At 36.5% G+C, this 18,013-nt stretch overlaps 1 protein-coding gene across 1 annotated transcript; it reads left to right on the top strand.

Annotated features, from left to right (window-relative positions):
- The first annotated feature begins 10,590 nt into the window (after positions 1-10,590).
- LOC128208750 (uncharacterized) lies at positions 10,591-15,887 on the top strand. The gene is made up of 9 exons (XM_052912298.1): positions 10,591-10,740; positions 11,881-11,994; positions 12,141-12,269; positions 12,429-12,692; positions 12,869-13,021; positions 13,736-13,906; positions 14,101-14,264; positions 14,669-14,831; positions 15,230-15,887. Exons 1-9 carry the CDS (start codon positions 10,620-10,622, stop codon positions 15,529-15,531), a joined length of 1,581 nt encoding a protein of 526 aa, XP_052768258.1. The 5' UTR covers positions 10,591-10,619; the 3' UTR covers positions 15,532-15,887.
- The last annotated feature ends 2,126 nt before the right edge of the window (positions 15,888-18,013 follow it).

The raw sequence follows: 18,013 nt of genomic DNA, 5'->3' as shown, positions 1-18,013 counted from the left end.
CTTGCATGTGCGTGCATAACTATACACGTACGTGTACTTGCATGCATAACTAGACATGTACGTAGTCTTGCATGCATAACTAGACATGTACGTGTACTTGCATATATAACTAGACATGTACGTGGACTTGCATTTATAACTAGACATGTACGTGGACTTGCATATATAACTAGACATGTATGTGTACTTGCATGCATAACTAGACATGTACGTGTACTCGCATGCATAACTAGACATATACATGTACTTGCATGCATAACTAGACATGTACGTGTACTTGCATGCATAACTAGACATGTACGTGTACTTGCATGCATAACTAGACATGTACGTGTACTCGCATGCATAACTAGACATGTACGTGTACTTGCATGCATAACTAGACATGTACGTGTACTTGCATGCATAACTAGACATGTACATGTACTTGCATGCATAACTAGACATGTACATGTACTTGCATGTGCATGCATAACTAGACACGTACGTGTACTTGCATATATAACTAGACATATACGTGTACTTGCATGGATAACTTGACATGTACGTGTACTTGCATATATAACTAGACATATACGTGTACTTGCATGGATAACTTGACATGTACGTGTACTTGCATATATAACTAGACATATACGTGTACTTGCATGGATAACTTGACATGTACGTGGACTTGCATTTATAACTAGACATGTACGTGGACTTGCATATATAACTAGACATGTATGTGTACTTGCATGCATAACTAGACATGTACGTGTACTTGCATGTGCATGCATAACTAGACACGTACGTGTACTTGCATGCGCATGCATAACAAGACATGTACGTGTACTTGCATATATAACTAGACATGTACGTGTACTTGCATGCATAACTAGACATGTACGTGGACTTGCTTGCATAACTAGACATGTACGTGTACTTGCATGGATAACTTGACATGTACGTGTACTTGCATGTGCATGCATAACTAGACACGTACGTGTACTTGCATATATAACTAGACATGAACGTGTACTTGCATGTGCGTGCATAACTATACACGTACGTGTACTTGCATGCATAACTAGACATGTACGTAGTCTTGCATGCATAACTAGACATGTACGTGTACTTGCATATATAACTAGACATGTACGTGGACTTGCATTTATAACTAGACATGTACGTGGACTTGCATATATAACTAGACATGTATGTGTACTTGCATGCATAACTAGACATGTACATGTACTTGCATATATAACTAGACATGTACGTGGACTTGCATTTATAACTAGACATGTACGTGGACTTGCATATATAACTAGACATGTATGTGTACTTGCATGCATAACTAGACATGTACGTGTACTTGCATGTGCATGCATAACTAGACACGTACGTGTACTTGCATGCGCATGCATAACAAGACATGTACGTGTACTTGCATATATAACTAGACATGTACGTGTACTTGCATGCATAACTAGACATGTACGTGGACTTGCTTGCATAACTAGACATGTACGTGTACATGCATATATAACTAGACATGTACGTGTACTTGCATGTGCATACATAACTAGACACGTACGTGTACTTGCATATATAACTAGACATGTACGTGTACTTGCATATATAACTAGACATGTACGTGGACTTGCATATATAACTAGACATGTACGTGTACTTGCATATATAACTAGACATGTACGTGTACTTGCATGCATAACTAGACATGTACGTGGACTTGCTTGCATAACTAGACATGTACGTGTACATGCATATATAACTAGACATGTACGTGTACTTGCATGTGCATACATAACTAGACACGTACGTGGACTTGCATATATAACTAGACATGTACGTGTACTTGCATATATAACTAGACATGTACGTGGACTTGCATATAACTAGACATGTACGTGTACATGCATATATAACTAGACATGTACGTGTACTTGCATGTGCATACATAACTAGACATGTACGTGTACTTGCATATATAACTAGACATATACGTGTACTTGCATGCATAACTAGACATGTACATGGACTTGCTTGCATAACTAGACATGTACGTGTACATGCATATATAACTAGACATGTACGTGTACTTGCATGTGCATGCATAACTAGACACGTACGTGTACATGCATATATAACTAGACATGTATGTGTACTTGCATGTGCATGCATAACTAGACACGTACGTGTACTTGCATATATAACTAGACATGTACGTGGACTTGCATAATCACGTAATAATCACCAGCGACATCCACACGTGTTTCGACATCCACACGCGTTTATTATAAGCACGCATAATTCGTAAGCCTTTTGAAAGGCATTCACATGATTCAGCTTTAGCGATTGTTTAAATTTCTAAGAAAATGTTTCTGGTAAAAGTATGCTATATTATGTCATTGCAATAGGGTGTCTCATAACCACGACAATAATAACGACCTATCTCAGTAGCTATGGTTCTTGGAAAATTCATGAAACATCGGATGGTATGAGGGATCTTTATTATTGGTTTATGATCAATCCACAGCTCTTCAATTACTTTTCCCGCTAATTCCAGAAATCACAGATATAACAACACAAATCACATGCCATCTTCCTCCCCCTCTACAAAGAATGTCCCGACAAAATAACCAATTCATGGATAGTATGTCTATGAACAACTATAACTAAGCACACACAGAATCACATGAAACGTGTGCGCGGTGTACCGAGCGGCTGTACACTATTTTATCAAACTTATGGCAGAACTCTTAAATAAATGACAAAAGATGCTATATAATAATTTTCGTCAAGGTTACTTAACCTTTTGATTGTGTACAAATGATTTTGATTAAACTCCAAATAAATAACCACAAAATAATTATAAAAGAAGTTTTGTATAATTTTCCTTTAGGCCAAATGCCTATGATCGACTTATTTATCATGTAGTTCAAACTCTTTAAATCTACTGCTTTGCCGACGATCTCGGTGAATTAACAGAAAGCTGGGCTTTTTTTTATAAAACACAGAGTTGTAACTTTCAAAATTAAATTGCTAATATCAATTATAAAATACCAGATAGCCGAGCTTTCTTGGTATATACATAAAATACGTTCACTTTCTTTCTTTTCGTCTGCAAATTATAAATACGCTCAAACAGTAAAGCAGAGTTGAAGTTTCAACTTACTTTGCCTCACAGGATAGCTGAGCTTCACAGCAAGAACATAGAAGTGTAGGCATTAAATTAACTATCGTATGTTTCAACAACAACCTGGTCCACTCGTCAGCTATTACCTATACAATACGTCAAAGCTGATGAGCTTTTCAGTATTCAAATATAGTTAATATTTTAGACAAGCAACTACAAACTTCAAGTTGCTTAATACTATAACCTCTAATGTTAACTGTATGGTAACTTCATCTAGAATGACGATATTGGGTTGTTGTTGTTGTTGTTGTTGTTGTTGAGTTTATAAAGGTCTGCCCGCGCTCTATAATGACTGCATTATGGCTTGACCCCGTCACATCCCCAGGTGTGACTTAAACAGAATTTTGAAGCCAGAGGGAGAGTTTTACCCCCATCGGTTGATGGGATATTCGCCAAAGAAGTAATTTTGTACCCAAAATGCCGCAAAACCTGCGATGAATGACATCTAGAGTGGTCCCACAGCTCTGAATGTTGGATATGGTTTCATTTTTTTAGTCTTAACTACAGTTGTAATTTTGATATTGCATTGTATCTTAAAAAACATTTACGTATAAGAATGTTATTATTTTTTAAAGGATGGGCAAGACTCGCGGTCAGTTCATTGACAAGAAAGTGTTGTGAGAACAGGACTTTTCGCCCACTATATGTATTTATATTTCTAATACATATATGAACTGACCACTTTGTTGTCGATGCCCGACTATTGCCTCACTATTTAATTATTGAAACTTCTTTAAAACCAGAGAGTGCGTTGACATTACTTGTTTTCCCTACATGTTTTTTAAATGTTCATGTACATGTATAGAGAGGGTGACTATGGGTTTTTCTTAAACAAATAAAATAATAATAATATAAAGATTTTTGTTTTGTTGTTGTTGTTTGTTGTTGTTTTTTTGTTTGTTTTTTTTGTTTGTTTTTTAAATCGACCCGCGCCCGATTTTTTCCATTTAAATATGTATGTGCGAAATAAAAATACATAGTATACTTTCTATACACAGGTATGTAGCCCCTGGTCCAGTGCATTCTCTTTTTTATCAACGTAACAATATATATTTTTAAAATTTAAATATCTTTAAGTGAATGAATGAATTAGGGCTAGGATCAAAAACTGTTTTTCCTAACAATGAACCTGGATCAGAAGCGTTATAGGACAACACCATCACCTAGCATAGCATGTAATATCATCATGGACTTCTAATAGTACTATGGGTGTAACGGTTTAAATCGGTAGAATTATTAACTCAAAATGTCTCTATACAGTTTATACCGATATTGGTTTTCTTTCTTGACTACTTCGGCCGAAAAATAATTTGGTTTCGTTTTAGGTTATGGTGACTTGCATTTAAAAAAAATATGGTTAAAATGATGTATATCATCATACTCCTTAATACCTCATCCTTTCATGTGAAAACGAAAGAAGAAAATAAAATAAATGTTTTGTCACCATAATGTAGATTGAAAATCATTGAAATAATTTATAGCTTCTAAAAGTAGAAGAGATCCAAATTATACGCGTTCATCTCATAACTCCTGGGATGAAATGTTTGTTTACCGGGCTTGACAATAATGGATAGTCGATTTGGTATTCATTGTATCGTTCCAGATATCCTGCTTAAATCCATGAATTCCATTCGTATGGTTCGGTAATTTCAAAAGCTAAAATATGTAAAACAATAAATATTCTATATACATTTGGCTGTTAGCTTAGTATTTCGTTCATCGTGTGAATCACTATCGTGTGTGTCGCTTAAGGTGCCGGTTATCGTTTCGTTCCCTCTATGCTCATTCTTGTTCAATATAATATAATGTGTTTGTAGTTGTCAGGTAAACCTGCCATATTTGTTGTTAGTAATGAACGTATCTCTAAGCAAGGCGCCGGAGAGGATCGTGATGCCCCTCACTAAGATAAAGTTTTACTCATAGGGAATTATTTTTTAAGCTTCATTAGGATGTTTGAGCAGTCATTGTATTACCACCCTTTTCAAAAGGGCCCCAACAACAGGTACACGGCGTATACAATGAAGGTGCTTTATATTTTATTTGAAAAATAAATAAATATTATTTATGCTTTTTGTTTCTTTTGGATGTTAAAGCAGTCATTGTATTACCACCCTTTTCAAAAAGGGCCCCAACAATAGGTACACGGCGTATACAATGAACGTGCTTTTTATTATGTTTCGTTTCATTTTTTTAAATTATTATTTATGTTTCTGCTTTCTTGGGATGTTAAAGCAGTCATTGTATTACCACCTTTTGGAAAGGGCCCCAACAATAGGTACACGGCGTATACAATGACGTGCTTTTTATTTTTGAAGATTATTATTTATGCTTTGTGCTTATTATTGATGTTGAAACAGTCATTGTATTACCACCCTTTTCAAAAAGGGTCCCAACAACAGGTACACGGCGTATACAATGAACATGTTTTGCTTATGTTGTTTGATAAGTGCTGTCGGCCTATTCAGACCCTATTTCTTATAGAGCGTTTTGTTTTGTGTGGTATTAAATTTTGTTTAGGTATTTTATTCCCGACAGGTATGCAAACACTGCCCCCCTTACCTTCTCTGTAATATCAGGTTCGGGAAACAGCAGATGATACCTGTCGATGACTGACATATTTGGTTTCAGAAGTTCTGTTTTCAGGTTTCTCGTTGTTCCTTTGAAATATGATGGGCATTTAAAGAAAATGTGATGGAATGTTTCTTTGTCTCCGCATTGGTTACAGCAGTCAGTATTTGTATAATTCTCAGCAGGTAGAATACTGGTTCCTAAACGAAGTCGTGTGTAGACTTTATCTTTTAGTGTATTAGAACTATATGTTTTGATTGAAGTGTTAATTTCCCCATACTCAAAATTGTGCTCAAGTCTATATACTTCAAAGTCTCTTACAAATTTGTTTTTTGTTAGTTTCTTTATCCAGCTGTATGCTTCAGGGACGCTGAATTTGATGTTTGTTCGTGAACCTTGCCTTGATGCTTGTTTTGCAATTTTATCAGCCATTTCATTCCCGAAGATGCCTTCTGTGTGACTAGGAATCCAGACAAATGTTATTGACACTTCTAGATCATGAAGCACTGTAGTATTATTAAGTATTTGCTGTAAAATTTCTGGTCGTGACCTAGAAAAGCTTGTTTTTATTGACATGAGTGCACCTAAAGAGTCTGATAGTATTGTTACTTTGTTGTGTATATTGTTTGCTTCTGCTTGCTGGAGCAGCATTTTTAGTGCAAGGTCTATTGCCGCCAGTTCGCAAGAATAAATAGATAGCTTGAAGTCAAATTTTAACCCACATTCAAAAAGGGGTGTCATATTTTGAGATAAGCCTACTATCCTGGCCCCAGCCAAATGGAGGGTCGGGTCTTTACTTCCATCCGTGAAGACCTGCCATGGGTTGTAATATTGGCTATTGATGTGTTCATTTACTATTTGGTGGTCCATGTTAGGGTCTTTTTTCTTGTCTATAACTTTTGTTAAGCATAAGTCTATATTGAGTTCTTGCTTATTAATTAGGTTTAAGAAATGGGGTTGTGCTATTTTATCTTTTGTGAGAGAACATGCTTCCACTGATGGTAGTACTGTCTGGCTGTATGGCACTTTAAAGAGTTTTGATTTGTTGGCTTTGTGTTCAAAGATTGGGTCTCTGTTACATTTGTTGTTGATTGGTAAAACATCCCCTTGACGTGAGGATCTAACCCAATATTTTAACATATTCATTTCTCTTTGGTAGTTCAGTGGAAGTTCACCACATTCTGCTTGTAGTGCTATTGTACGTGTACTTCGATAAGCACCTGTTATTATCCTTAAGGCCTTATTTTGTATAATTTGTAGTTTCTTTAGTTTGTCATTTGAAGCAGAGTTATAAACTATACTACCATAGTCTAGTTTAGATTTGATAAGTGATTGATATATTGTATATAAACATTTTTTGTCTGTACCCCATTCCTTTCCTTTGATAGTTCTAAGGAGGTTAAGGTCCTTTTCACACCGGGCAATGAGTGAGTTTATGTGTAAGTCCCATTTTAGGTATTTATCGAATGTTAATCCTAAGGATATAGCTTTTTCGCTGTATGTTAATTTTTGATTACATAGCTTTGGGAAGTTTGGGGAGATTTCCGGTGGTTTCACTCTTTGTTTGTGTACTATGTGTACTTGAGTTTTATTTGAGTTTATTTTGAATCCGAAGTTTTCACTCCATGTCTCTATGTTATTTAGAGTATGTTGGATGTTTTTAACTGCTATTTCAGGTTTTTTAGAAACTGTCCATATCGCTGCATCATCTACAAACTTAGATAGGTCACTATGGTAGGCAGGGTTTTGGATTTCTGAGTTACTTTTTTCGATTGAGTCTCTTAGTGTATTCATGAAAAGTGAGAATATGATTGGTGATAGGACACTACCCTGTGGGCAGCCATTGGCTGTTTCTATGGTTTCTGACTATTTTCCTTTTAGTTATACTGACAATATTGGGTGGGATGTGTAGGCTTATTTATACTCGCACCCGGGCTAGTCATTTTAGTTTTTTTTCTGGAGCATAGTGCTCAGACAGAATGTAACCCTGCTAAGAGCTACCCTGGTTCTTTAACGTGCACCAGTGTATAACACTATCACACGGGACCCCCATTTAACGTCCCTGCCGGAAGACGATTAGTATTTTTTAGTGATGCGACGGGAAATCGAGCCCGCGACCCCTTGATTTAAACCACATTTAGTCAAGTGTTTTACCACTAGACCACGGACCCGCCACTTGACGATATTGTTTGTTTATTTGAGTTTATCAAGGTCTGCCCGCGCCCATTGGCTGCATTATGGCTTGACCCCGCCGTGACGCCATCACGACTTAAATTGTGTTTAAAAGAGACATGAGATAGAAGTGACAGCAATTCGCAGTCAAATCCAGACATTGGAAGACTTGAAGAAACAGAGTGAGATACAAGAGATCCGGGTGCGATACCCTAGCTCTTTGCGAAGAGACCTCTTGGTTCTTTAACGTGCTCGGTGTAAAGCACCGATACACGGGATACAACTTTCCTGGGTTGAAACAGTACTGAGTACTCCACTTTTCCAAACATTACCCTTTAAAAGCCGAGCGCTAGGCAAGGGAGCTACTTGTATCAACTTTTAACGTCTTTCGGTATGACGCGGCCCGGGATCAAACCCACGATCTCCCGCTCCGTAGGCGGACGCCTTAACCACAAGGCCACGGAGACGGTACTTGACCATATTGTTGTTGTTGTTGTTGTTGAGTTTATAAAGGTCTGCCCGCGCCACATCCCCAAGTGTGACTTAAACAGAATTTTGAAGCCAAAGGGGGAGTTTTACCCCCATCGGTTGATGGGACATTCGCCAAAGGAGTAATTTTGTACCCAAAATGCCGCGAAACCTGCGATGAATGACATTTAGAGTGGTCCCACAGCTCTGAATATTGGATATGGTTTCATTTCTCTTGTCTTAACTACGTACAGTTGTAAATTTGATATTGCATTGTATCTTAAAAACATTTACGTATAAAAATGGTATTTTTTTTAAAGGATGGGCAAGACTCGCGGTCAGTTCATTGACAAGAAAGTGTTGTGAGAACAGGACTTTTCGCCCACTATATATGTATTTATATTTCTAATATATATATGAACTAACCACTTTGTTGTCGATGCCCGACTATTGCCTCACTATTTATTATTGACCAGAGAGTGCGTTGACATTACTTGTTTTTCCTACATGATTTTTAAATGTTCATGTACATATATGGAGAGGGTTACTATGGTTGTTTAAACAAATAAAATATTAATAATAAGATTAAGTTGTTGTTTTTTGTTGTTGTTGTTTTTTAATCGGCCCGCGCCTATGTCTGTATTGCTCTTGTTGAATATATCTCGATGGTGTAAAAGCAAGTTATTCAATTTCTGTTTCTGGTCTTTATTAAGGACATGATCTTCAGCTCCACAACTATCTTTCTTATCTTCTGATCTATGTCTTCTTCTTCTATCTTATTTAAAACTTTATCAGTGACTGTTATTGACTGTATCTCACATACAATTGCCTTTGGTGAAATATGAATGGGATTACTTGAATGATTATAAATGGTAATGGTAACTTAATTGGCATCTGTATATGAAAAGTGTATGCCGCTATGCGTAACCTCCAAACCATCTCGTAGGCTGGCCTTATCAGTATTACATACAATGGCTGTCGTTGGTTTGTGATCAATATTCTTGTCAATGTAACCCTTAAAGTACATGGTGTGTCACAACCTGTGGTGTAAAGCACATCTGATGATTCCTAATCTATTCTTATTCTGTTTTAATTATCTTTCTCTACTTACAAAGTTCTAAAGCAAGAGTACAAGGGTTATGTTAGCATTTGCTATCTGCAAATATCTTTCTCTAAATTTCTGTCTACAATCCTATTGACATTCTTGCAAAATGTTGGTCCCAATAATGACTGGCGTTGAATACGAAAATTTTGTATCTGGTGATATAAAAACTAATGCTATTTGCCTCATACATTCTGGGATTCCAATGCCATCTACATCAGCTTCAATATATCATGAATATGAAAGCATAGTTCCACATGCATATTCATTATTTAAAATTTCACTGGTTTAAACTCAATATGTTTAAAATGTTCCTCAAAATATGATTGAGCAATAACACTTATACTGTATCCAGTAAAGCATTTGTTAGGTTCGCTTTACCTACATACTGTATACAGGATCCTCCTTACTGTTCCTCGTGCCCTGGTCCGGTGTATCAAATAAGGCACCTATTCACATATATGGTTTCACCTGTCTACGAACAACATAACGATAACATAAACGTTAAATACACAGGCTCAAGTGCGTACACCTATTCAACTTGATGTCATACGTACTCATAAATCATATAGATTTATCTGGGGGGGTTAATTTCATTTGATCGAGCAAACGGGAGATTAGACGCCGTAATCTAATTGTAAGACATATAATGGTATTTCGGAATATATATATATATATATATATATATATATATATATATATATATATATATATATATATATATATATATATATATATATATATATATAAGACCCCAGGCTTCTCACAAACAAGTGATTGACCCGTAAACATGCATGATGTTTATAAAAGCCCATAACTTAAATGTTTGTTAATTGTTAATATTAGCATCAGTGATACTCATTCTGAAATAAACATAAAAAATCAAAAAAACAATATCACGTAGGGCATATCGTATAAGTTTGTAATTGTTGCCTGTATCTTTTCAGTATTATGATAATGGAAAATTGTATGTCTTGGAATCCCGCATATGAGGTACTAGTAGATTCATAGTGATGTCATATATGTATTACCACTGGGGCTTCCCCTCAAAAGTCCTGTACAGTTCATTAAATGAGAGTATAAAATGAACTTCAAACATTAGTTTTAATGTATCTTTCAAACATTAAACTTCTTGCTAAAATGTCTTATAAACGGTCAACTATGTGGATTTTGTTCAGTGCACTGTTCTGGTATTTGGCGATCCCTACAACGGATGGAGCGCCTCATGGTAGTTTTATATTTTATGAACTAAATTTGTGATTAATTGTAAAATGTCATGTATAATTAAGGGCACTATACTATTCCATTTAATATCAATAATTTCACTCATTTGAACCTGTAGATTTAATATTGATATTAACAAACTTCGTTAACAAACTAAAACTTAATAGCGGAACATAGATGTACAAATGTATTTTAAACGACTGTACGTAAGTTCTTTTGCTAATTAAGTTCTGTATACTCTACGTAAAATAAATTTACTTAAATGGTTATATACCTGAAGTACCTGGTTGAATGAGGCCTACTTCCCAACTGAAACCCACGAACAATAAACATAAACAAATACATTTTGGCAACGTTCGCTTCAATGCGTACACACATCGCAATTATAAACTCTGTTTTACATGTTTATTTTACATGTACATACCTTTAATATAATACCCGACCAATTTACCTATCATTCATTGCGCAGCGGGTTATCCCTCCATCTGGTGACACAACTTTTTTCGAAAAAGGTTAATTTCAATATTCATTTCACGTTTTGGTCGTTCGGCTCGCTTAAGGTGGAACGCACTCTGAGCGAATTTTCGAGTTTAAGTCTTAACATTGGTATACAAATAAAACATCATATGCCAAAATTAGGGACTGTTTTACATTTTCAACATTCGAAGCAGTTTTGAAACTATGAGCCTTCAAAATCATGATACCACTGACGTCAATATTGAGACGTCTGTCATTTTTTGCATTACAGCTTCAATAACCGATATCTTCATCAATTCTTCGTTTATTAATATGAAATTCCCCCCTCGTGTGTTTTGTGAAAACGTTCCGTGACGGACATATATTTTTCTTTCTTTTGTTCTACGTATTTTTTATGTGTCTAAAACGTCATTTTTCGCGGGAAAATGGCGTCGTGTTTCAGAAAAAAGAGTGCGCTACAATGTATCTTTAATTTTGAAAAAAAAAATGTTCAATTAATTTTTGAATTCTTTTAAATATTTATTCAAATTTGTATAACAAATCGCTTGGTTATCAAGAAAAGTGTACCTTACCGACTTTGTATTGGAGAAACCGTAACGTTTTATTAGTTGTTAATTTGAAAGCCAGTATTCATGTACAGTTTTTAGTGTTTGTCTTTTTTCTTCAGAAAGTATTCGGCGGCTCTGTGGTTTACAACAGTACAACCCGAATAACCAACTTTGCTGCTCAGGTCAGCTGTATGGCCGTCACAGTGAAGGAGTTGAGCAGAAATGCTGCGGAGGTATATACATCTTATTCATGTGATAATCAAATGCTTCCATCACGGTGCATAATAAAAAACGAGGAGTATTTACAGTTCAACAGAATTATATAAGAAATGATCTCTCTTGTAAAAATTTCACTTTCAATACATTCTTCTTCCTCAAGGTAAGACGTATTCGGACCACTCGGCCATTTGTTGCCAGAGCAACGCAGTCGAAAGATCCAGCCTGCACCGGTACATTAACCCAGAGTGCTGCGGTGGGAATATATACAGCAACACAAACGCATCCGAAGGTTAGAATGAATGCATGTTTATTATTATTAATTGTGTTTGGGGTAAACGTTATATTAAAATCCTTCGAAAGTCCTTTACGAGCATATAACGTTTAAAATGAAGATGTATACGTTTTTCATGAAAACATATAATTATTGTGTAAAGTCTATAATTACTAGATTTGACACAACCGAATGCATGTTGCGGAAACCCAGCCATCGGTTTGTCGTACAACAGTAAAGCATACTACTGCTGTGGTGGTATGTTGACACGTCGGACTCCGGAAAGCATTATGGGCTGTTGTTGCGGAAGGCCCTTCGAGCAGCAGCTGGGAGCGTCGTACGGGCGGGAATGCGTTAATTGTTCAATACAGGAGCACAGGCTACAGCAATGCGGCGACAAGTCCTACAACCCCGCCAGTCACGTGTGTTGCGGTAACAAAGGTATGTACAATTAGTGTGGTACTCGTTTGCCGGTGTATGCTAAATGTATGTTCGATGTATTGTCAATGTATAAGTTATGACAAAAGATGTTGTTTATTGTCGAATGTCATATGGACAACATATAGCTATAATTAACTTAATAATCCTATGAGTTTCATTTTATGAACTCGTTTCAGATTTGAAGGCGGTCCCAATGGATGAGTTCTCGTCTCTGGAAGCTGCCCCCGTGTGGACATGTGTGGAAGGACAGGTGATCAACCGTAACCTCCACTCCCCGGACCGCACAGGGCTAAACATCATACCTACTGGCACGGACACTTGCGGTCAAGGTGAGCTGATCCGTTCTTCTAACTCATTACTGTATCAAATGAAGCTGTATGCGCAATTAATATACAAAATGGAATTGCTTTATGTCACCTGATGACGTACTTTCGGTCATTCATTTACATATCCGGTATGAGTAATAATTAAATAATCAAATACCTTTCAAATGATTTCATTTTTTGGGGATCCTTTCGAAATTCAACATTAAGGTTACTGAAGCCCTCAGAGAACTGGCTTATGTGCGGGTCGGGCTCCTTAACTTGTTCTTTTATATTCGGCCGATTGTTTAGTACTTTGTTAAGTAAACAACGTTGTTAACTTTATCCTTGTTAACTTTCAAATCTTTATTGCTCTAGAGGTTTAATGAATACATTTGTTATCTGCAGTATTTCTAGCAATATTTGAGATAACTGTTTTAGCTCTTCTTGTTTTATTTAGATATATCAGCAAATCATCAAATATCCAAAGTTTTAAAGTCAACAATGATCTAGTTAATTGCGTTGTTAACTTTAACAAAGTTCTGAAGAATCTGCCTATTGTTTAGTATAATATCCATGAAAAAATCTACAAATGTTATGCTTAATATTACAAAACAGACATTATTATTATGCTGGTATTTATTACTGTACAGGTACAAACAACGAAAGCTATGTAAATACACGATGCGTTTTGAAAGACGGAAACTATATATTGCAATCATATACTAAAACATTTTTCAGTTATTTACGTCAAACACGAAAGTATTATCTGCTGCAAAGGGAAACAACGAAAAGTTGCATCCGATAACGTGGAGTGTTGCCAGGCAACGGGAGAACTGTACGACACAACTATACAAAGCTGCTGTGCTGGTCAAGTGATTCAGTTAGGTTTATTTGGCTGCTGCAACAACGGTAAGTTTTTATCAAACTGTCAAATATTTGACAAACATTTCAACATGTATCCATTAACAAGCGTTTTATTGGGAATTATACTATGAAAATGGTATACTTGTATTAAGTTTATAAATTCCTAAATGGTCCGAGTACATTTTCTGTCAAATGTTATAATAACATGTATGATATTACTTTTTGCTTCTTCTTCACAGAAATATATAACGACACGTATCACGATTGCTGCCATGGATTGAAGATATTCAACAACGACAAACAAGTGTGTTGTCTTAATCGTAATCGCCCGTCTGTTAGAGCCAAACAGGCCCCAAATCATACAGGCTGCTGCGGCTCAGAAACATACAGCGCGGATGAACATGTAAGTTAACTTGTACCAAAAAGATTCGGCATGTGATTTTTTTCACATGTTTACCTTTCTACCATAAAACAATACAAACTCTGAATCCTCACCAACTAACTGGTTGGTAGTTTGATATTCGAAAATAACATTCTTGAAATGGTCGAGAAGTTAAATATCAACATCAACATTTAACTACTAATGTAGTTGATTTTTACTCGACTGACAACTAGCAGGTAGTTGAATATTTCGAAAACCGAGTATCAACTAGAAGGTAGATGGATATTCGAATACCAAATTAACTACCGAATACCTCCCAACTTTACCGCCATCTTCAATGTTTTACTATGGCTATTAATGTGCATATGTCGTTAAAAGCTGAATAAATATATGTGATGTTATGGATATCTTATAAACAATTTAAGGATTGCGTCAATGAAAATCTGCAGCCGATCACAACAACAACAACAACAACACCACAATCGACGGATGTTGAAGAGAACGGCACACAGAAACAGAGGACATGTCCATTTTGCTCCGAGAGAAAAGGAAACAACTCGAAAACAAGATTTTGCATAAAACGACGAGGTAGATATTGACATTCATGGTAAAAAGATGAGGTAGATAATGACATTCATTGTAAAAGACGATAAAATTATATTGGCATTCATGGTAAAAGACGATAAAGTTATATTGGCATGCACGGTAAAAGACGATAAAGTTATATTGGCATTCATGGTAAAATACGATAAAGTTATATTGGCATGCATGGTAAAAGACGATAAAGTTATATTGGCATGCATGGTAAAAGACGATAAAGTTATATTGGCATTCATGGTAAAAGACGAGGTAGATATTTACATTCATGGTAAAGGACGAGGTAGTTTTTGACATTCATGTTTATTAATAAGCTTATTTTCGAACAGAACTCGAAAATGTTTGAACATTTCGAAGCAACGGTCCTATTCCATTTTTGTTATTTCCAGAATACTCAATAGTTCTCACGGACCTGGGAACATCTCCGAAGAACATGACAAGACTGAAAGGAGTGGTCCTCTCTCCCAAGCGTCACAGAGGAGATAGGGTCGAGGTCCGTACCCCATATAAATGCCACTGTTTTGAAAAGGAAGCCCTGTACCTCATAGACACTAACAAACGAATGAGGCCAATGCGCCACCAAAGACGCACGCTTCGGTTGACGTCTAAGGACAAAATGGTACCAGAGACCCAAAAGTCGCCATGTTTGATCTATAATGACTTGGAAGCAATTTTCAACGGAAAATCATGACCCACATCGCTTTAGGATTTTTATTTAACTTTAATTCGCACGCGTTACCCACTGTCATTAAAAAATAAAACATAAACGCTATGGCTCTAAATAGGCAGCACATCTATTGAACGGGGCATTTATCCTGGGACAAACAACATACCTATCGTGACCACGTCAAACGCCGTCGTACGACAAAACGGGCATTTACCTGCTCATTATTGGGATTTTGTGTACACATGTATGTTAATGGTGAATATCGGATGACAATTGTTTTTGCAAGAATACAAAGCTATCGTGTTTGTGGAAAAAAAATATACTTACTAGTTAGCTTATATGCACCGTTTAATAAGTCGAAAATAAAGCTTTAAATGGATTGAGCTGAAAACTTAAATATTTCAATTGTACATGGACATTCCTGAAATAACAGGTCACTTGGAATTTCAGGGTGATTTAACTGAATTTCCCAATTAGTAATGTACGTTGGATGCACGAAAAATGGAAAACGTGGATGGAATTACACCGTCAACTGTATTTAAAAAGTACATGTAGGTTATTCTGTGTGGGCGTTCAGACTCATGTTTATCAATAAAATTCCAATACGATGAAATTATCACATACGGTGATAATGCGGTTATTTCCCACACATCATACAAAAAAAATCAATGATAAACCATTTTATGTTGACTCAGTAGTTCTCACGGACCTGGGAACATCTCCGACGAACATGACAAGACTGAAAAGAGTGGTCCTCTCTCCCAAGCTTCACAGAGGAGATAGGATCGAGGTCCGTACCCCATATAAATGCCACTGTTTTGAAAAGGAAGCCCTGTACCTCATAGACACTAACAAACGAATGAGGCCAATGCGCCACCAAAGACGCACGCTTCGGTTGACGTCTAAGGACAAAATGGTACCAGAGACCCAAAACTCGCCATGTTTGATCTATAAAGATGCGGGGAAAATGAAGATTTTGAAGCAATTTTCAACGGAAGATCATGACCCACATCGCTTTAGGACTTTTATTTAACTTTAATTTGCACGTGTTACCCAGTTACGTTTAATCATGAACGTGATGGCTCTAAAAAGGCAGCACATCTATTGAACGGAGTATTTATCCTGGGACAAACAACATACCTATCACACCGTCATAGTGAGAAACGGGCATTTACCTGCTCATTATTGGGATTTTGTGTACACATGTATGTAAAAAAGGGTGACTATCGGATGAAAATTATATTTGCATGAATACGAAGCTATCATGTTTGCCGAAAAAATATACGTGTACTTTCTATATAGCTTGCATACACCGTCAACTCTAGAATAAGGTTTTAAATGGATTGAATGGAATGGACTGAAATATTTCAATTGTACATGAACATTCCTGAAAGAACAGGTCACTCGGAATATCAGGGTGATTTACCTGTCTTTCCCAATTTGCAATGTGCGTTGGATGCACAATAAAATAAACACACACAAATGCACACTTCACAAACGTAGATATGGGATTCGGTTGTTTTTAAACTTTATTTAAAAAGTAGGTCAAAAAAATACAATGCGATTAAAATAGTACACACAATCTCATGATCATGAGGGTCTTTCCCAAACATGATACAAAAGAAATCAACAATAAACCATTTGAAGTTGACTCATTTACGCGTAAAATGTCACACGATAAATATTCAACCATGACATAGAACCATGACCTGAGTTTTATTTGACTTCATTTCGGGCAAATGGAAAACGAAAGTCCTATCATTAAATCACATATTTCCATTGTACATGTATTTTTGAAATTAATTTGAAATAAAAACCATTTTAAGTCAGCTTTATTTAACTGTTTGGGCATAATAAATTAACTTTGCAGAGTTCATAACTAGCATGCTCCCCTCGGCTCACAATTAGTTAGTCTGGTGGAGTCCTATTATGCTCCGCGCAGCAGGCGGTATGGTCAGTTTGTTGCCATACATGTATGTGTAAGGAAGTATTTTGACCTCTTTAGAATCAGGGCGCCCGATCATTATTCTTTAATAAAGTGACCATCTAGTCACAGTATATCGACTCCAGGGTCATAATATATCGGCTCCAGGGTCATAATATATCGGCTCCAGGGTCATAATAAATCGACTCCAGGGTAATAATATATCGACTCCAGGGTCATAATAAATCGGCTCCAGGGTCATAATATATCGGCTCCAGGGTCATAATATATCGGCTCCAGGGTCATAATATATCGACTCCAGGGTAATAATATATCGACTCCAGGGTCATAATAAATCGGCTCCAGGGTCATAATATATCGGCTCCAGGGTCATAATATATCGACTCCAGGGTCATAATATATCGGCTCCAGGGTCATAATATATCGACTCCGGGGTCATAATAAATCGGCTCCAGGGTCATAATATATCGACTCCAGGGTCATAATATATCGGCTTCAGGGTCATAATATATCGGCTCCAGGGTCATATATCGGCTCCAGGGTCATAATATATCGGCTCCA

The sequence above is a fragment of the Mya arenaria genome, chromosome 11 (assembly GCF_026914265.1).
Source record: "Mya arenaria isolate MELC-2E11 chromosome 11, ASM2691426v1".
NCBI classification, from domain to species: domain Eukaryota; kingdom Metazoa; phylum Mollusca; class Bivalvia; order Myida; family Myidae; genus Mya; species Mya arenaria.
The sequence above is the reverse complement of the archived record's forward strand: the minus strand, read 5'-3'. Positions and strand labels throughout refer to the sequence as shown.